Source organism: Eretmochelys imbricata, chromosome 1 (assembly GCF_965152235.1).
Source record: "Eretmochelys imbricata isolate rEreImb1 chromosome 1, rEreImb1.hap1, whole genome shotgun sequence".
In the NCBI taxonomy this organism is placed as follows: Eukaryota; Metazoa; Chordata; order Testudines; family Cheloniidae; genus Eretmochelys; species Eretmochelys imbricata.
Window position 1 is genome coordinate 83,333,955 of NC_135572.1, and position 21,621 is coordinate 83,355,575.

General features: G+C 42.3%; 1 protein-coding gene across 1 annotated transcript in view; it reads right to left on the reverse strand.

Moving 5' to 3' along the window:
- Positions 1 to 881: 881 nt before the first annotated feature.
- OBI1 (ORC ubiquitin ligase 1) overlaps positions 882 to 21,621 on the reverse strand; it is a 33,682-nt gene continuing 12,942 nt past the window's right edge. The window contains exons 3-6 of the mRNA XM_077806984.1: positions 21,507 to 21,598; positions 19,100 to 19,348; positions 16,522 to 16,610; positions 882 to 3,340 (exon numbers count right to left, since the gene is read on the reverse strand). Coding sequence (XP_077663110.1) covers positions 1,783 to 3,340; positions 16,522 to 16,610; positions 19,100 to 19,348; positions 21,507 to 21,598 — 1,988 coding nt within the window. The 3' untranslated portion in view covers positions 882 to 1,782. The remainder of the gene's footprint in view (positions 3,341 to 16,521; positions 16,611 to 19,099; positions 19,349 to 21,506; positions 21,599 to 21,621) is intronic.

Consider the following 21,621-nt stretch of genomic DNA (forward strand, 5'->3'; position numbering starts at 1 on the left):
AAACAGAAGGTAAATATGGTCTCTGAAAAAGTGCTAACACAAAGTAATCCTCTGATTTACATAATTAACTAGGGACACTCAGAATTAGTGTCCAGAACAGGATGGCCCCTTAATTTTTGAACAGTATAAATTAAAATTGTACATTGACAAACATACCTGTTCTTGGGGGATTGACCCAGCATCAGCTACAGTAAGAGGTGCTACGGAATAGGTTGGTGTCTAGTACTGGGGCTTGTAGCTGTGGCTGGGATACTGTGTTTGTGGCATTGGTGAACATTTTGGAACAGATATTTGTACAAAAGTAAAGCCACACTTGTTGCTGAACATGTACACAGAAAATGCAAAATATATTCTAGGTCCAACTGTTGACAGAACCACAATCTTTTTATTAAAGTGTTAGTCCAAAGAGTTTCCAGCTGCATATCCCTCTAATCAGGTGGGCTAAAGACAGTTTATGGATTTCTTGTCCTTGATCCATCGATAGACATGATCTGCCCATTTGTAAGAAATGCCATCATGGGGTCCGTTTAGAATGACAATTCCATGTCTAAGATAAAAAGCATATTTAATTTTAAACACAATAAAGTACATTGTAATGCACAGAGACCAATCTTGCTTTGCTGCTTAATTGGGTCTCCTGTCTGTAACAGATCATCAGATTATGTTGACCTATTCAGTACTTAGTGGAAAAGTCACCTCCAGAAAGGCTGAAACCCATTTCCATCAACTGCATTGACGCTGACACCAGAATGGCAATGCATCCAACAGGGAGGGGGAAGATAATGTGAATTTATTCAAAAATTGTAACTTAAGTCTTATAAAAGTTTTACACAGTTTTCAAAATTACAAAAAAAAAAAAAAAAAAAAAAAAGGAAAAAAAAACTTTCCCCAATTCTTCCTGTGCTAGTCCAATATCTGAGGCAACATCAAAGATTATGGTGCTTATGACATCTTTTATTCAATTCACATAGAAAAGCATGCAGTATTAATGTAAAACAGTACAGTATTAATGTAAAATGTTCAGTGCACATTAGGTAAACAAGTCATTAGCATACAAACCCATTTTTATGGTCTACACAGGCGTACTGAACATGTTCTGAATAACAATGCTTTGTGGAAACTAAATTAAAAATTGTGCTTAACGTCAAAAAAAAAGCGCCTTGTTTTCAGTCTTAAGGAAGAGAGGTTTTCGAACTGAAATGCTGAAACACTGAAATGAGAGAGGCTGCTGCGTTATATACACACTTTAACTACAGTTTCAGTATAGAACAGTGCCATGCAAATAGGTCTAAGCAGCAGTAGCAGTTTCCTCTGGAAGCAAAGTTTTACAACAAGATTTTACAGTGTTTTATGGCAAGTGAACAATTAATACCAGTAGCAGCATTACAAGAATTACCATTACCATGTAGCATAGGAAATTAAACTTTTAAAAGCAAGTTCTTTCCCACATAAAGGATTGGTTTAAACAAGAACATTTAAAATTGGTCATATTCAAGGAGGACATAACTGCTGCTCAAAGAGAACTTCACATAACCTGACCATTAAAAAAAAAAAAAAAATAAGGATTTACAAAACAAAATCTTCTATCAAAGAAGAAAGCTCTGAATGGTTCTTTAAGTGAAACAATTTGGGGTGCTGACAGAACATTCAGCTTTCACTTGGTCAAAAGGGACAGAATCAGGTCACATGGAACTCACCAGAAATCAAGTTCATTTGGGCATTTTTAAATGTTTTAAATTTTTAAATGGCACTAAGACTACTAACTTCAATTTAACAAGAGAGTTAGTTTTTAGTAGTTTTTGAGGGACTGGCACTAGAAAGGCTGCTTTGAATTTTTCTTTTGGTTGACTGATTGACACTCTTAGGTTTCTTTTCAGGAATAAAGGAAGAAGCCCAAGGAGACTGAAGTTGGTTGTGAAGATTATGAATCTCAGATGACATCTTAAAAATAGAGGAACCAAACTTTTGTTCTTCAAATAGCCTTTGCGAGTTACTGAAAAGAAAACTTTGGGAAAACTCTCTTTGAAATAAACAGTTCTGAGATTTGTTTTCCCTAGTTTCCGAATTTCGGCCTGAAAACAATGGGAAGTGTTCACTCATATCTAGTCCAGCTGGAGAGAGGATTGAAAATGTAGCAGGTTTCCAATCTACCAATTGGTCACTTGACTCAGGGCATTTTACACTGTTTTGTTTGTTCCTTTCTTCCAGCTTCTTATCTGATTCATTCAGGAGTTCAGAACACTGTGTTGACTTTGAAGGATTCTCAAGCTCAGAGGACTTAAAGTTGTAGTAGGGACTCTTACTATTGTCCGATTCGGACATCATGGAGTCCAGCTCAGAAATTTTATCAAGGTAAGCAGCATCCATGGATGCTTCACTGGATGTTCTCGTGCGGTTCATTTCTGAAGAGCGGATAGTATGTAATCTTTTAGATAAAAGAAGTTCATGCTTATCGCTGGACTTTGCTGATGGGTCTCCCGAATGACTAGTGATTGCGTTTTGCTCTGAACCTTCAAAATCTAAGTTCTCAGCATAGTTTGTTGGGCAGCTATTCCAAAACACTGGCTTTGCTGAAGTAAAACAAGAAGTCACCTTCTTCTGGCTGTTGCAGGGGCTTGCACTATATTCTGGAGAACCTTTGTTGCAATCATCTGAAGTGTCACAAAACCCATCAAACTCCAGCTTCCTTAGGAAGGCAGATGGCTTCCCTGTACTCTCTTGTTTTACTACAGGACTCTCTTTGATATCAGGGGTGTTCAACTGGAGACAACTGAGAGACAAAGAAGGTGTACATGGTGCTGGAAGCTCATAAAGTTCTTCATCTTTATATGGTGCACAATCCTCACCTTTATCCCACTGTCGTTCTAAGCAGGCATCCATATTTGTAGCAGCTATATCCAGGAGAACTTCCTGACACCCTGAAAATAGTTCTTTGTTTGTTGGACGACTGTGTGTGTCTGGCCCATTTGAACTGTCTTGACTAGCAGAGTTTGAGCAAGTGCCATCGCTATCCAAGAGTCCATTACCTGTCAATTGCTCAAGATGGTCAGGACTTTGGCTGGTAGTTAAAGTCTTTCTCTCTAGTCTTTCTACTTGGCTTTTCAATGATGCAATGTCTTCTTCACTGCTTTCATTTCCTTTATTATCTGTGAAAAGTGCTCTCTCACTAACAGTACTCACATTTTGGGTTTCTCCACTTGATCCTTTCAGCTGTGTAAGCTGACCCTCCAGTTCTTCTATGTACTTGTCACTTCTTTCCAGTGCTTTTTTCAGACGGTTCGTTTCACGTTCACACTGCTCTACTTTGGACTGCAGCGCAGCTGCCGTAAACCTACCAAACCTGCAAGAAATGTGGAGAGAGAAAATATTATGTTGAAAGGATTGATGTGCTATGTTTTTTCAAATCTTGACAAATAAATTTCCTAATCTAGTTTCAAGAAGACACAGTACTGTCAACACACACCATGTTAATTTGAAAGTAAAAATATAGTCCCATTCAGGATTGTAGTTACTGGCTAGTAATGAAAAAAAATCATATTGTATAGGTGGAGGTGAATACATGAAACACATCTACCACTCAAAGTTATAGTGAAGCAATAACAAGCAGAAGATTACCCTTCCAGGGGCTGGATCTATCAATTCAACTCAAATATGCATGAAGAATTATCCCCTAAAACAATGGCAAAGATTTATGGGAACATTTGAACAGTGGTCCACATCTTGAAATATTTACATTCAATCATTTCCCTACAGTATAGCAGAGTTTTACAATACATTTCTTACACAATGTCACCTTGTCAAATATAAAATGCCCATATGAAATTCAGAAATTGCAACAATCCTTAGAGGTGGTTTTAAATACTTATTTGGACCATTTCAATTACATTCATCTTAGCCTCTCCTTGGGCTTCACATGTACTTTAACTTAGTTCAGTGCTACCTGGTTTTATAGGCTTTACTATTGTAATGTCAACCTAATTACACTTCCTGGATTCCAATATATAAAATTGGCATTTGTGATTGCAAGAGTTGCATATAATGTGTTCACACAATTTCTAGCTAGAGCATATTTTCATTTGCAAAGTTACAGAAGAAAGTGTAGATACCCACCTTCCCACCCACCCACACTTGAAAGCTTCACCTGCCCTCTGGGAAAGGTCATCTATATACCCTACCCAGTTCTAACCTACTTCTGACAGGTAGGCATGAGGGAATCTCCTGCTCCATCTCAGACTTTCAATTTACAGAAAGAAAACAAATTAAGTTTGGATATTATGAGGAGGGAAAAACCTGCAGCCACTTTAAAACCACATCTATTTATACTGGGATACTTACCTTCCCCCCTATGCACAAGCACTGATTTCCATTCACTCTTACAGCAGACTATTACCAGGCACAGAGACTGTGCATATAAGGCCTCTTTGGCACCACAAGAAACCTCTTTCCCATCCCTGAACTTTTGTTTCCTAGCCCTACATATCACAACCCTCAGGCCATTGAGGTCTGAATGCAGGTGCATCCCCAGCCTGCGAATATCATCTCTGAAACAGCAAGAGGCATTGCTACAGAGCAATATGTGTGTTGCCAACAAAGGACTGAGTCAGATTTTGATTCTTGAATTCTGATCCCTGAACACCAGCTGACTGTTTTTCCAGAGGTGGCGTATGCTAACAATTACCACCAAAGCCTATGGAAGCCTGGGGTGCTCAGAACCCCTGAAGAAGTTGGATACAGCAACTACCATATTGGTGCTACGAGAGTGAGGAAACAGTGGTTTACACCCACCTACGGAATTGGCTACAAATCTCATTTTCAGGTCAAAGTGGCAAACCAGTACAAGACAAGCTTTCCATATTTAGCCATGCATTGCTTTGTAAATAAGGAATAACTTTACTATTACATGTGTTTAAAGGGAGACAGTCAACCTAGAATAATAACACTATCTGAATTTTGTTTACTTTGTGTAGTCAGTTTTACCATTTTCCCGGTATAGTTAATCAGTTTCTCCCCATGGTGTGGGTCTTTCATATGTAGTAGCATGGGAGGGAAAAATGTTTTAAAAAAGAAATATTAACACAGATTGTAAATCCACATATGTTGGCAGGTGACGCAGATACGTAGAATACCCAATGCCACTTTTCACTCATTGTTTTTTAAACAGACTAGATTTAAAGTTCACTATGTTCCATTAAATACAATATGTCAACATATCTTGGCTTGTTTTATCTCTTAATTTCAAAACTCAAATAGAGATAATCAGATATGCCATAGTGAGTTATCGGAGCACTGCAAGGATCATGAAAGATTTTTCCCTGCTTCTCAGGCCAGGGGGCCTGTGCTGTATTTATTTTTACTTCCTCTGAAGACTTTGGTAGAGGCCACTGTATAAGGTAGCACAGTAGATGCAGTGTCTCATCTGATATGGCAACACACACACACACAATCTAAAGTGTAATCACCAGAGAGAAATAAAAATTGCTTATGCAGAGTGAGCAAAATTTTCCAGAGATTGTTGCAACAGACACTTTAACATAGAAATTAAACATGTTTTACATTTATATGCATACCTGGCAATTTTTTTAATGGAAGAACGGTGTAATATGTTTATTTAATGCAAATGGCATTAGCGACAACCTCAGATTTGCTTACCAAGAGAAAGCACTGTATTCTCAAGTGCAAGTTTTAAAACACGTGTCCTCAGGAAAAAATGAAGTTTGTCATTCAAAAGCAAGCAGCATTGCTAATATGTTAATTGTTGTAGGGAGATGTGACTGGGAATTTTTTTTTTTTTTTTTTTAGAAAAAGGAGCATCATACAGACCACCTACAAATAGTGACATCCGCAATGAAACATCAAAGTAATAGAGTAACTTTCCATCTCTACTTTGAGACTGGTGTGCATTTAAAATCCAAATTTTCGAGGCTTCCATACTATTTTTTCCTCCCCCAGCCAGCCATATTAGTTCAAATATTTAAGTAAATTACTCCATGGCCAGAAAAAGTTCTACATGGTTCTAGTGACTGTCCACACAATAAATAAAATAAAACTTTTCTTAATAAAAAAGTTGTGATCTGAAGATTAAAAAAAAAAACAACAAGTCTGACATCCGAGCTGTAAGGCAGTGTGCCAAGTATATAGATAGAATCATAGAATCATAGAATCATAGAATATCAGGGTTGGAAGGGACCCCTGAAGGTCATCTAGTCCAACCCCCTGCTCGAAGCAGGACCAATTCCCAGTTAAATCATCCCAGCCAGGGCTTTGTCAAGCCTGACCTTAAAAACTTCCAAGGAAGGAGATTCCACCACCTCCCTAGGCAACGCATTCCAGTGTTTCACCACCCTCTTAGTGAAAAAGTTTTTCCTAATATCCAATCTAAACCTCCCCCACTGCAACTTGAAGCCATTACTCCTCGTTCTGTCATCTGCTACCATTGAGAACAGTCTAGAGCCATCCTCTTTGGAACCCCCTTTCAGGTAGTTGAAAGCAGCTATCAAATCCCCCCTCATTCTTCTCTTCTGCAGGCTAAACAATCCCAGCTCCCTCAGCCTCTCCTCATAAGTCATGTGTTCTAGACCCCTAATCATTTTTGTTGCCCTTCGCTGGACTCTCTCCAGTTTCTCCACATCCTTCTTGTAGTGTGGGGCCCAAAACTGGACACAGTACTCCAGATGAGGCCTCACCAATGTCGAATAGAGGGGGACGATCACGTCCCTCGATATGCTCGCTATGCCCCTACGTATACATCCCAAAATGCCATTGGCCTTCTTGGCAACAAGGGCACACTGCTGACTCATATCCAGCTTCTCGTCCACTGTCACCCCTAGGTCCTTTTCCGCAGAACTGCTGCCTAGCCATTCGGTCCCTAGTCTGTAACGGTGCATTGGATTCTTCCGTCCTAAGTGCAGGACCCTGCACTTATCCTTATTGAACCTCATCAGATTTCTTTTGGCCCAATCCTCCAATTTGTCTAGGTCCTTCTGTATCCTATCCCTCCCCTCCAGCGTATCTACCACTCCTCCCAGTTTAGTATCGTCCGCAAATTTGCTGAGAGTGCAATCCACACCATCCTCCAGATCATTTATGAAGATATTGAACAAAACCGGCCCCAGGACCGACCCCTGGGGCACTCCACTTGACACCGGCTGCCAACTAGACATGGAGCCATTGATCACTACCCGTTGAGCCCGACAATCTAGCCAGCTTTCTACCCACCCTATAGTGCATTCATCCAGCCCATACTTCCTTAACTTGCTGACAAGAATACTGTGGGAGACCGTGTCAAAAGCTTTGCTAAAGTCAAGAAACAATACATCCACTGCTTTCCCTTCATCCACAGAACCAGTAATCTCATGATAAAAGGCGATTAGATTAGTCAGGCATGACCTTCCCTTGGTGAATCCATGCTGGCTGTTCCTGATCACTTTCCTCTCATGCAAGTACTTCAAGATTGATTCTTTGAGGACCTGCTCCATGATTTTTCCAGGGACTGGAAAAATAGGTTTGAACACTTTCAGGAGAATCACTTTCCAGCTTGTGGATATCATGAGAAACTCATCAACAGAACTGCAGATATGCAATGTGAATGTTCTGGGGGCAAGTACTTGATAATGCTTGTTGAGAGACTCTGTCTCCAATATTTTCAATGTTAAAAAAACCAACAGTAATAATATAAAGGAATCCTGTATCTACACTATTCCTATGTCTCAAATTCATCCTTTGACCCCCCGCAGACGTAGAAGGCTGACAGCCTAACGAGGTCCATGCACATGGTCCCACACAACAGAAATATAGAAAGTCACTCCCTCTCTCAAGTTCTCTCTTCAGTCAAGTTTTATCCCCAAAAAATATTTCAAGTCAAAGTTGGCAATGAGAAGTTAAACAGCCAGTTCCTCACCTACCTCTGCAAAAAGCTACCAGCTGTAAGTATTTCTGTTGAGTAACAAGAACTGACATTCCTTTGCAGATATTACTGCAACTTATACTTCAGTAGCCCTGTCATATTTAAATCAAAGTGAGATTCAAACGTGTGTTCTCACTCCGAAAAGTGACAATTAAAAGTAAAGGCAATTCGGACTCACGTTTACTGTCTATCACTAACTCCAGATCAAGTCTGTTTTGTTTCAAGTCAATAAAATTTATTCTTTTCTAACTACCAGTCCAGCAAACTCATCTTAAATTCTTTCCTTCCCAAATCACCTCAGTAATAACTGTTCTGCAAACCAAATTATGCCCTTAGCTCTGTACGTGCATAGTTTAAACTTGTACAGAGTAAGTATAATAAACTACTAAAGCAAACAAGCCGTTTGTATTTTAACCATATACAAAGCACTAAAATAACATGGAGTACTTGTGGCACCTTAGAGATTAACCAATTTATTTGAGCATAAGCTTTCGTGAGCTACAGCTCACTTCATCGGATGTATCCGATGAAGTGAGCTGTAGCTCACGAAAGCTTATGCTCAAATAAATTGGTTAATCTCTAAGGTGCCACAAAGTACTCCTTTTCTTTTTGTGAATACAGACTAACACGGCTGCTACTCTGAAACCTAAAATAACATGGAGGTTTTGATTTCAAGGCGACAAGCCAGGAATTCAAGATCAAAATAGCAACTAGTCCCACAGCCCTCTAGTATATACACCCATGAAACACAAGGATCTCTCACAGGGTGTGGAGTGAGGGAGGGGATGTGGTGCATATGCTACAAAACCCCGCAGAGCCCATGACAATAGACTTAAACCACACTGGAATTATTAATATCATAGCAGCTGTTCAGGGGCTAGCTATCAGGGCCTCTGAAGCATGTGGGCTCCTAGATTTTGAGGGGGTCCATGAACTGATTCATGGGGGGGGGATGAGAGGAGAAGAGGCTTAATTGGGCTGCAGTGAACTCTCTGAAGGCAGGTGAGGCAGCTCCTCTGCTCAACTGTCCTCTAGTCACAGAGGGTGAGGGGCAGGAGAGAGGAGAAGAGCTGCTCTGTGGCAGAAAGCAGCCATGGGTGGGGGGGGGGGAGCAGAGCACAAAGAGATGTAACACTATCCCCCTCATCTCAGCAGCAGCACCTCCTCCCCAAAGACGGAAGGCTACATTGCCACAGCTCTAGACAGCAGCAGCTCCTCTTCTGTCCGTGGCAGAGAGGAAGAGAAGGAAACGGAGAGGGAAGTAAGCAGGGAGACACTGGAATGCAGAGGGAAAAAAATAGAATATGGGTGACAGAAGGGGCTAAACAACACAAGACCAACAGAAGACAGGTCAGTGAAGCGAGCGACAGAAGTGAGTGAGTGGGGCAGGCAATGGAAAGTGGGATGAACATGAAAGATACAGAATAAGAAGAAAGGGGATGCTACGTTTGAAAGAATAAGACTCCTTAGAGCATCACAGGACCAAGTAGCATGGAGGCTAGTGAAAGCAAGGTTAGTGCTCTGCACTGACCAGTCCTTAATAGCTGGGTATTGACATTTTAACACATAAATGTGAAAAATGGGCCAAATGTTCTTCTTCAAAGGTAAATTGGTCTAATTACTAACTCCTGAAACCACTCTTGATCGTTACAGGGCGAGTCTCATCCTTATATGATTAAGCTACACCAGCTCTGGCTGAATGCTTTTGGGCACTGGAACGCTTTACTATAAGAGGACTGGGGAATGGGAACAGAGGAATTTCCCTTTCCCAGAGGAGGGTCCAAGGTTTGAAGCTGAACAAGAATGTTCACTTTTTAGGGAGGATCTTCAGTGTAGGGGTTGAGCATATTAGAAGTGTATTAGCAAAATGAGAGTTGGCAGATAGGAAAGGGAGTAGTCTCATTTTCATGCACTGATATTCCATCACTGTGGATGACTACTGGGAATCTGCAAGCAAGAAGGAGAAAAAATTAGAACTTGGGAAAGATAAGATAATAAGCAACCGCAGTGTATCGGTCCCAGTGACCAAAAGCAGCAATCCATCCACACTGTGAATGGCTGAAGCAAGGACCATACTTGGGAGTAATCTCTCTGCCCACTGTGTTGATATAGATATTATAAAGCAATCCCTATGATGTCCAGGAGAAATTTATTACAACTTCTGAGATTGCCATTCTGACCCTGTATGTAGGTACGAATGTTCCAGCAGGTATCATGTTGTACGTAGCAACACAACACCAGCTGTAAGAGAAATACTAAAGGACTCATGTTAAAACATGCAGAAAACAGGATTATCTTTGAATTTTTTTTTTTTTTGGTCTGGGGAAAAAACCCATGCACCTCGAACAAAGATATTCAGTGGACAGGAGGCACCTGGAAAGCAATGACACCAAATAACACTTGCACTGGCTTTTTAATAATAGTGCACAGTAAATAAGAAATGCATGCAGTGCAATAAGGAAACAAAAACAAAAAAAAGCCAATGCATCCATTGGTAGGCTGGGCTGCAAACACGTGTAGGCCACATCGTTAGGGAGTTAACGGTCTCTATAGGACATAGATACAACTGTTTTTGGAACACAGTAAGATGTCGAGAAATTGGAGGGAGCTCTGGTAAGAGCTATAACAAAATACTGGAGGCCAGAGGAACTGATTTACAAGGAAAGGTTTTAAAAGTGACATACGTAGCTTGGGTATGAATGACTAACTGATGAGAAGGAAACACAGTAAAAGTGTATAAGGAATATATACTTTTGCTACCCTCATCACAGGGAGTTCCGAAAAGGAATTTCACCATCTAGGCCAGGGGTCGGCAACCTTTCAGACGTGGTGTGCCGAGTCTTCATTTATTCACTTTAATTTAAGGTTTCGCATGCCAGTTATACATTTTAACGTTTTTTAGAAGGTCTCTCTCTATAAGTCTACATATTATATAACTATTGTCGTATGTAAAGTAAACAAGGTTTTCAAAATGTTTAGGAAGCTTCATTTAAAATTAAATTAAAATGCTGATCTTACGCCGCCGGCCTGCTCAGCCCGCTGACGGCCTGGGGTTCCGTTCACCTTCACCTAGGCCGGCAGCGGGCTGAGCGGGGCCTGCGGCCGGGACCCTGGCTGGCAAGGGGCAGGCAGCCAGAACCCCAGACCGGCAGTGGGCTGAGCGGGGCCGATGGCCGGGACCCCAGACTGGCAGTGGGCTGAGCGGCTCAGCCCGCTGTCGGTCTGGGGTTCCGTCCACCAGCTCCTGCCAGCCAGGGTTCTGGCTGCTGGCCCTGCTCAGCCTGCTGCTGGTCTGGGATCCCAGCCCTGCCCACACAGAGTGGGTACCTACCCTCTCCCTGGTTCTAGCCCATTCTCTTTCTCTCTCTCTGCACTAAGCTGAGGGTGGGAGTGCACTGAGCATAGGGCTGGGGGGTGAAGGAGCAGGCTTGGGGTTGGGGTGTAGGGTCTGGCCAGGAGCTAGAATGAGGGAGGGGACTCAGGGTTGGGGCAGGAGGTTTGGGTGTGAAGTGCTTACAAGGGCAGCTCCCATTTGGTGCAAGGGGTGCAAGTGTGAATGTGGGGGGGGGGTGGTGCAGGAGCTCCCATTTGGTGCTCAGGGTGGGGGTGGGAATGTGGGGGGTGCAAGGGTCAGGGCATGGGGTGTGGGGGGGCTGGAGTCAGGGCAGGAGGCTGGGGTGTGTGTGTGGGGAGGTGCAGGGGTCAGGGAAGAGGGCTGGGAGTGTGGGCTAGGGTCCTGGGGGTGCTCCTAGCCCCCTGCCCAGAGTGGCTCACAGCCCTGATTCCACCCCCCTTCCCCAAGATCCCATCCCCACCTCTTCTCCGCCTCCTCCCCGGAGCGTGCTGCGGCTCTGCTTCTCCCCCTCCCTTGCAAGGGCCCCAGCTGATCTGCAGCAGGGAGGGAGAGGAGGAGGCGGGGCAGGAACCCAGCGCCCTGGGGGAAAGAGGTGGGGGAGGGGGGAGCTTGCCTGCCCTGCAGCAGCAGCTGGCAGGACCAAGCTTCTTCATCCTGCCCCCACGGGAGGCAGAGAAGAGTGGGCCGGGGCAGGCAGGATTTTTAATGGCACGTTGCTGCCTGCTGGGATCCCAGCCTGGGTTCGGCAACAGGCTGAGCGGGGCCGGTGGCTGGGACCCGGCAGGCAGCAGCATGCCAAAAAAAAAAAAAAAATCGGCTCGCGTGCCGTCTTTGGCACACGTGCCATAGGTTGCCGACCCCTGATCTAGGAGATTATATTTCCAACAGCCACCACAACAAGGAATGGATGAAGCTGCCAGAAGAGTGGGTGAGCAGGTACCTGGACTCTTCTTAATGGTTCTCAAACATGGAGGAGCAGTTCTCCAGAGGACTGGAGTTTAGGTAAACCCAATAACTGTGCCTGAATAATCTGAAGAATTGAGAGATGGAAACTGTTGGTCTGGAGATTAAACAGGGGAAATTAAACACGGTACCTCTCCTCCAGTATGTCTAGGCTGGTGGATTAGGAAAACAGCTCTGAAGTGAGGCAAATATAGTGTGCGAACCAGTGAAATTTTGTCCAGCTTCAACAAGCAACTGTGATGCTGAAACATCAGCAACATCCTGCAAGTTTCCCCAGACAGTCTCCTGGAAGGACAGAGCCCTGATGAGATCATGCAGGAAGTAATTCCCAAGTGGATCCCCTCCTCCTATGGGTTGCTCAGCCTGGAGAAGACCACTACGATCAAGGTCAGGCCAAGAAACAACAGCCCTCAAGCATGTGGCTTTATGAAATCTGAAGCAAGAGTAGTTGCACAGATGTTGAAACCTTGCCCCAGTGAGGAACATTTGGGGTAGAGCCTATCATTCATTGCTTTCCATTAACAGACACTGACGGTTCACAGCAGAAAGTCTGGAAGAGCAGTGTTCAACCTCTAGTCCATCTAACCTGGAAGAGAAATACGTGCTTATAGATTTTACAGTGAACTTGTGCAAAAATCAATATATTGCCATAATATTGGAAAGTAGCCCCTTTCATCTACTGCAGTCAACCACATAACATACACATGCCTCTTCCCCACATGATCAAGAGGAGTGTCGGTCTTCCTTAGGCCACGAAGGATGGCTGAGCCTTATTTGTTGCACGAAGTGGAGTTGTTTTTCTCTGAGCTATAGAAGTAGGATTTGAACAGAATCCAGAAAGAAGCAAAAGAGGTTGCTAGCTGGATTCCAAGAACCACCTGGACGTCATCTGAAAAGAACCCTCCTTTTCGGCCTAAGAGGGTTGGAGAGGCCAAAACAACTGTGTGTGCAAAGCCTCTCCAAAAAATTAAGTGACAAAGTCAGTTTGCATCCAAGGATGGAGAGTATCACAAGGCAAGAAGAATGAGGTCTTCTGAGGCATCCCATAAAACTGACCATAAGGTTTGCAAGTCCTGACTCAGCTGCTGGAGATTAAAACCTTTGCACCTAGAGCACTGACATTTTCCTCAGAACTTTGTCCCACCACACAGAAGCTCAGGAGATAATTATACTGGAGACCTCTGGTCTCAGGGCTGTTGAAGAAGGCTGTCTTTCCTGGAAGCAGACAGCAGTTGGTCTCGGAGTACTCTTCCAAGAACACTCTTGCTGTAAAAGTCTGAGAGATGGGAGTCCAGTTTTGAAACTATAGAAAGGACGTGTATTCTCCACTGTATACTGTGCATACTGCAACCTGTCATACTTCCTTTTACTAGGAGTCTTCCATTCATTCACAAGGCCACTTGGTTCTCCAGCAACTGAACTAGGAAAACAATATTTCCTTTTCCAACTTCTTTGGGGGCAGGGAGGGGGAAAGAGGATGCTGCAGGGGTAGAGAATCTATAGGAATAAGGAACAATCTTGCCGTATTTGAAGACAAATTCCTACCAATTTTGGAAAAAAAAAAAAAGTCCACTGCTGACATGAGTTTCTATCTTTAATCAAGTTAGCCAAAGCAAAGAACACTTTGAAGTTCTCAGTGAAATTTCTTTAGAGAAGTTGGAATGCTACTTCAAACAACAATGAACAATTTTGATTTTTCTACAGGACATATCAAGACTCTTCCTGACACATTACAGATGTAATTTCATGATTGCTCTGTGGGAAACCAATCCAACTGACCTTAGAAAGACTCAAAGCAGTTTTGGTTTTGTTTATAATAATTAAAATATTTCCAAGTTTTGTTATAGATAGATAGATAGATAGGAAGAAAACAGTGAAAAAAATTGTTTTAGAGTTAAAACAAAATAATATTTTTTACCCAAAGTTCAGAGGTTACAATGTCCAAATTTTAAAAATAAATGGCAAGATTAACCACAAGATAAAAATGGCCGGGGGGGGGGGGGAAAAGGGCGGGAAATCAGTGTAAATGCCACTATCTTCTGGATGCTACCGAAAGCTTCTCAGACTGGAATTTTAACTGGCAGGAGAAGGAATTAAATATTCAGTACCTAGGATACCTAATAAGCTGACATAGAGCCGGTCAAAACAAATTTGAATCTAACTAATCATAAAATACAGAATACTCTGGATAGCCAGCTCCATCTCTCGCTTTGGGTAGAAAGTAAATACGGTCAAGATGAATTTCTCCCAAGACTACTTTTAGATCCTTGGAGCTTAGCCAGTGGAGTTTACCAGTTTACTCTTTTTAAGGCCATTAGTAAGATTCCTCAGCAGGACTTGTGAGTTGCAAAAAAGGACGTTAATATCATCACTACAAGAAATGCTTTATATTAACCAATGAAGAGGCAGGTTGTGTTTTCCCATAAAGTTACAGGCACAAAGTCAATATTGCAAATGGATCTTTCCAAAAAAAGATCTCCAATGCAGCTGCCATCAATGGTTCCTTTGCTGAAAACTTAAGCAAGTTGAGATGACTTGGGGTGTAATATTTAGATAAAACACTCACTAGTGAGACCAACAAATTTATTTGAGCATAAGCTTTCATGAGTTACAGCTCACTTCATCGGATATGAAGTGAGCTGTAGCTCACGAAAGCTTATGCTCAAATAAATGTATTAGTCTCTAAGGTGCCACAAGTACTCCTTTTCTTTTTGCGAATACAGACTAACACGGCTGCTACTCTGAAACCTGTCACTAGTGAGAGTTTCACAAGGTGACCTCTACTTCGGGATAATGCAAATCTTTTTGTGGGCAAATTAACTATAAAGGTATTAACTGCATAAACTAATCATTTACATTCCATGCTCTGCTTCCGTCAGTGTGATTTAAAAGGAGAAACAACAGTAATACTGCAAGATAAGGAACAGATTCAAGCAGATATTTAGTTAAGATTGGAATGAGACACCATTACAGGCAACAATAGCTGGCTTCCCACATTTCTTACTGTTTTCTGAGGATTCAGCATACAAAAAAAAAAAAAAAAAAGAAAAAAAAAATCTATGTACACACTGAAAGTAATTGCTCAGATAAATCACTGTACTGGATACAAAAACAAAGAAAAGAACCCCTAAAGTGGCACTGTGGGGTCCAGTGTTTCGAATCTCAATTATTTCTCCAGGATTTGCTCAGAAAACCATATTTTTAGTTGCAGCTGACTACCAGCCCTGAAAACTCATCTTGAGACCTTCGGGGATAGGGAGAGGAGCGGCATAAAGAGGGACCCCCTCCCTAAAAATAAAAACCCATCTCACGAACTGTGTTCTGTGTCCCACACATTATCAGACTTTTGGCCAAAATTCACCTTTGTGCATGCAGAAGTCCATTCTCAGGCTTTAGTGACATATAGGCTTTGTGCAGGCTCTCTACCTAGAGGAGGATTTCATTCTGGTGAATAATTTAGTTGATGTGTGAGCCACAGTGGAAACCAGCTCACTCACCTATCCTGTACCACCACAAAGCCAGGAAAGGGGAAGAAAAAACAAACCAAAACACAGTACTGAAAGTGTCTTTGGCCTGAGCCTTAGTTATCCTGAACATGAAATCAGGAATAGCTTCACTGTGGTCAATGGAGTTACACTGGTGTCAAACTTGTCAGAATTGGACTTAAAGAATCAAAGAGATCAGAACCGGAAGAAACGCTTCCTGTAGTGCCTCTGTGATGAGCACGGGATAGACACCTCAGCAGAGAAGCGCAGTCTGCCTGACAATCTCTGCCTTTTGATGTCATTGTCCTCAAACTTTTAATGGTTTAAAATGGTAAATTTACAGTGGAAGTCAGCGACAAGTTGCTACTTAAGAGGCCTAATCCTGCGCAGTTTACTCACGTGGAAAACTTTCATTGACTTGCAGAGTTTTGACTGAACAAAAAACTCAGGCACACGCTATAGAAACCAAAAGAAACTACCTGGTGCTGCAGGGCACTTGGTAATAATCCCGCCCCCTCTGCGAAAGAGTCTGATGCCAGCTTGAAAGAGAAGTGAAATTTCTTGAAAAGGAAAGCTGACATTGAGTCCTACAGTACCGCCCAGGTAACACAATGGTGATACTACAGAGATCGTACATTACATGTATTTGCTAAGATTGAAGTGGACACCCAGGTCTGTGGACAGGGAAACTCCAAATTCATATTCAAGTCATATACACAACACTAAATACATTACTTTAATTTTAAGCTAAGGCTGTACAACAGTTAAAGATGGTCTATGAATAAAATATTGTAGCTTTTAAAACGTTTACATACTTTTGAGGTGATCTACTATCAACTTCAGCCTTCAGTCGCAAATTCTCTCTCACAAGGCCACCATTTTCCAGACTCAGTTTCTTATTTGCCTTTAAAAAAAAGCAAAACAAAAAAAAAAGGTAAAAAATAATTAAGTATAGAGTAAAACAGAACTGGCTTATAATATTTATATGACAAGCTGTTTCCGCTTTTTAAAGAGACAGCATTAGAAAACTGCAGCTAGGAAATAGCCTTCAGACAGGGACACCACTTAAAAATTACCCGGGGAAATGGTTCACAAAACTGAATAGAGAACAGACATTTTTTATTTATATCCCCAAAATACACTGCAAGGCTCCTATCTAGGGAAATAAACAGAGCTATGTTCGTTAGTAGAGAGAGTCATTAAGCGGATGTACTAATGGCAATTCCATGTTTTTTTTTCACATGACTAAATACTTTAAGTACATTAACATTACAATGTGCAGGTATCAGCAAAACTAATGCTGAACAGCTTTTCTCCCCTCCAAACTAGAGTAAGATTGCTCTGATTCTAAAAAAAAAAAAAAAAAAAAAAAGCTTAGTTATCCTATGGATGTAAATCCTTTATGACAAACTACTTGCCGTCTTCCTTCTGCATAGCTGCCATGATGTTAAGTTTAAGACTCTTGATTTATTGCCTCGCTCATTCTTTGAATTGAGGTCAATGTCTTCTTCTCAGTTCAGTGGACAGTCTTGTTAACAAGATACTTCATGTCAAGAGAAGTTTTCCTGCTGCAATGTTTTTAGACCAACTACATCCCCCCCCCAACCCCCAAGTCTCCAAACTAAGGCTAAGGCCTAAAAACATGGAGAAGAAACTCCTTGCACTTTGAAAACTGCTCAATCTTGATAAATTGGAAAGAACGCTGAGAACCCAGCAGACTTATGATTCACAACCTTAAATCAAGGGTTCCCAAAACTTGGTTCGCAGCTTCTTCAGGGTAAGCCCCTGGCGGCCCATAAGAAGCTTTGTTTACCTGAGCGTCCGCAGGTACAGCTGCTCACAGCTCCCAGTGGCCGCAGTTCGCAGACCCTGGCCACTGGGAGCTGTGAGTGGCCGTACCTGCGGACGCTCAGGTAAACAAAATGTCTCGTGGCCCGCCAGGGCTTACCCTGAACAAGCCGCAAACCAAGTTTGGGAACTTTTGCCTTAAATGGAGGTATTTACACAGTTTAAATAATGCTAAAATCGTGACTGAAATAAATAAAGTTTGTGATCAAAGCCCTTCTTCCTCCGTTCCTTGTGTTATGCACCAGACTCTGAACAATCTGCTACTTTTTTGTTTGTTTTCTTTCAATATTAGTACTAAGCATTGATGCCTTCTAAATACTGCAAAGACTCCAAACGCCAAATTCTGCTGTTACACCAGTTTGACTCTAAGGCAGTTCCACTGCCATTAATGGAGTTGTTCTGGATTTGCATCAGCGGAACTGAAAGCAGAATTTGGCTCTGATTAAATATGCTTTCAATTACACTGATGCAAATCCAGAACAACTCCATCAACGGCGATGGAACTGTCCTGGATTTATACTGGTATAACAGCAGAATTTGGCCCTGGGAATCTTTGTAGCATTTAGAAGGTATAAATCCTTCGTAATAATACCATAAAAAATGATAATATGTCCTAAATATGCTAAAGCTTCAATTTCCAGGAGGCAATGCAAGATTAAAAACAGAAGAAATTAAAGGTAGCATCTTTAATAAATGCAAGTTAAGTTTCCTCAATTTGTCCTTCAAGTTAACTTTGAAATTTCATTCTTATTCAAACTGCTTTAGGCAAATTTCCTTGCCCTTGAGAGTGTGTTTTAGAAGATTTCAATATTTAAGTTTGTTTTCACCTGATTTTTAGTCTCTCTTCCCCTCCAAATCACAAGTTTTGTTTTACGCTGTAGTCAAGAAACCTAAAAAGCATCAACAAAATAAGTCCCAAATACTGCAGGGAGTGCAGAGTAAGTTTAAAAAAGTTTCCAGTACAGGATCTTTTGGTCCTAAACATGCTAAGGCTGGTCTATTTTAGCTCCAAGGGCCAATGTGGGTGAAGTCATATCTTTTATTGGACCAACCTCTGTCGGTGAATGAGACGAGCATTTGAACTACAGAGAGCTCTTCTTCAGGTCTTTATATCAAAGGGTCAAGTTACTCTGTCTCAGCAAACTGCATCGAAAACATGAGCTAGCAAGGAGGGCAACAGTGCAAAATCGGTTTAAGGCAACTGGGCTGTTTTTGGCAAAATAGATATATTCTATAAATTGTTGCAAGCCGGAAGACTCTGGTCCTCAATACCGAAAACAAGTGCTAGTATAATCCAATTACTGAGCCATGGGATGACAGACAAGTTGAAAAAGTCACATGTGAGATGGACTACAACAAGCAAAAGCATCAGGCACCTGCTATGCAGAAATACTACGATACGCCAATAGTCACAAGAATTCAACTTTTCTCTCTCTTCCTTTTGGAGCTATGAAGTACTCAAAAGGTTAGACTGCCCCAGGCCCCTATTTGAATAACATGAAACAATTACACGGCTATGTGAGTAGAGAAGCAGATATTTGGTACCTCCTTTAACTTTTCCACATCATCTTTCACTTTCTCATATAGATCATTAGCAGCTTTAAGTTTCTTGGTCCATTCTTCTACAGTTTCTGGGCCAGCTCGGCTCGCCTCATCTGTAGGCTGATGACTTTCTTCATCTGTGTTACACAGAGCCAAGGCCCCAGGATCCAGAACCGTTTTCAGCTGCGCTTCCAAGCCAAGGTTTTTACCTCTTAGTTCTTCCACTTCTTTCTGCAAGGATTCTATTTCATCCTGAAAGTGTTACGAACCCAGGAAGCACAAGAATGCAACAAACCAGAAAAAGATAAAAAATTAACTGCTATTACCTCGGGACTTAATTCTCTAAGTGCTTTATGTATACAGATCCTCTGGGCACCAGCATGGGTGCCCTGCCTGCAAGGAATTCATTACAGAGTTTTTCAAAGTGCACCGATGGATTGACGCCCGGGCAGGTTCTGGAAGGCTGCATTCTGGAGTGTAGCTTTGGATTTCAGCTATGGGCAGAGGAATTCCCTCTGACTATATATAGCAAACGCATAAGACTATATGTGAACTGGACACTTTACATAGCAAAGCGTTATTGTAGTGCACATTTTGGGAGGCCTGACCTCTACACAGAGCGCTCACATGGACTGTTGCTGCCTCATTTGCTGTTGTTAAAGAATGAGAAATGTGGAAGAGATCTTATGAGAGACCAAGGTATAGAAAAAGGTCTTGAGCTGCATGTTTGGAGACAAGAATGTGTGTGTGGGGGGGAAAATCTCAACTTCCATAAGCTGCCAAAAACAAACACTTGGAGGGGTGGGGGAAGGAAGAGGGTTATGGGAAAGCCTATTTGTGCCTGATACCTTGGCAATAACTGTTCATGTGCTCTCTATACTGCTGACCACACACATGCTTGCATGGCCTAACTGCTGTAGAAAGTAAGGCTACAGGAGGATACACACTTATAAAAACCTAGGTCTTACAGGGATTCATAAATGAAAAAAAAAATGTAACTTGATCTTCTGCATTGAATCCTCCGCGTTTTAGACAGATAAACTATTCACTGAGTTTTGGAGATTTATTCCCTTCAGTTCTCAAGTGTAATGACATTTGGGGGTGATCCGACAGGCATATTAGGGATCTCCTGGCTAGAGGTCTGCTCAGACCTAACTTTCAGGCCCGATCCAGGCCCAAGCCCACCCGACCCAAGAAGGTTACGTCATCTTCTGACCAAACTTGCCTTCGACCCTTCCCCCCCAAACCTGAGTAACTGCCACTGCTTCCTACCTGGGGTCAGCGCAGGAACAGCTCCATACCCTGCTCCTGCTGGCTGCCAGCCCCTGCTGCGCTGTGTGGGCTGCAGAGTGAGAGGCTCCTCAGCATGCAGCAACCCCTGCGCTGACCCCAGGGGCAGGAAAAGGAGAGCTGACCTGACCCAAAAAGGTCCAGCTGATTTCCCACCTGACACGGACCCAATGCTTGTAGTCGAGTGCCAACAAGTTGCAGGGCTCCACTGGGAGCAGGGCTCTTCCAAAGACCTTGGGAGCTGATGAAGCACACCTGTTTCTGCCTCCTCTTATTCCCTCATGAGGACAAAACCACAGGTCTCAGGGAAGAGTTTAGAACTTGGAGCATTTATCTCTGCACCCCTCCTACCAGGTTCACAAAATCTGAAGAGGAGGCAGTAGGCAACCATGTGAACAGAGGTGGGCAGAGAAAGCATAGGCCCAGGCATACCTGGTGTTGCTCTCAGACCTGCCGACTCTCCCCTGTTCACAGGAGGTCTTTCACGCAGCAGGGGAGCAGAGAGATCTGCTGAGTGTTTTGTCTTTTTAGAAGAACTCTGTACATTTTTTCAAAAAAATTAGTCCATGTCAAAAATGCAAGTTGACAGTGTTTCTCCAAGAAATGTTTTTCTTTCATAGCCAAGAGGGATTTCTTTAGAAGAAGCCCACTTTCTTGCGCCTCGAGGCATAGACACGCTTGTTTGGGTGCAGCAGCAGGAAGAGACAAGTTAAGAATAATGCATTAAAAATACTGTAAGTCACATGAAGGTGGGTGCGTGCGGAGAAGGGACTAAAGTCTATGGGAAGGACTTTTTAAGTGCTTGGCCTAAATCCTGCTCTCAGTGAAGTTATTAATAAAACTCCTATTGACTTCAGTGGGAGCAAGGTAAGCCTCAATGCCAAGTTCTTCTGAACTCCCACCTTGAAGTCTAGATTAGGAAATGAATCCACACTGAAATTCAAATTATGTCCTAATCTTAAATCCACACTGATTTCCACACTAAAATCCACACTAAAAAAAATATTAAGAGATAAATTCGAGTTTTAGTGTGTATTCAAAATGAAACTTTTCTTAAAAAGAAAGTGTAGAAATTAAAGAGAAGAGTTGTACATAACAAGCTGTTCATCTTTGCTGTTACCTCATATTCTTTGTGGAGCAGTTCAAGTCTGGTTTTACGAAGATGTTTTCTGACTGTAGGATTAAATATGGGCTCACTTTCACTTGTTCCTCCTACAGCAATGCAAGATAAACAG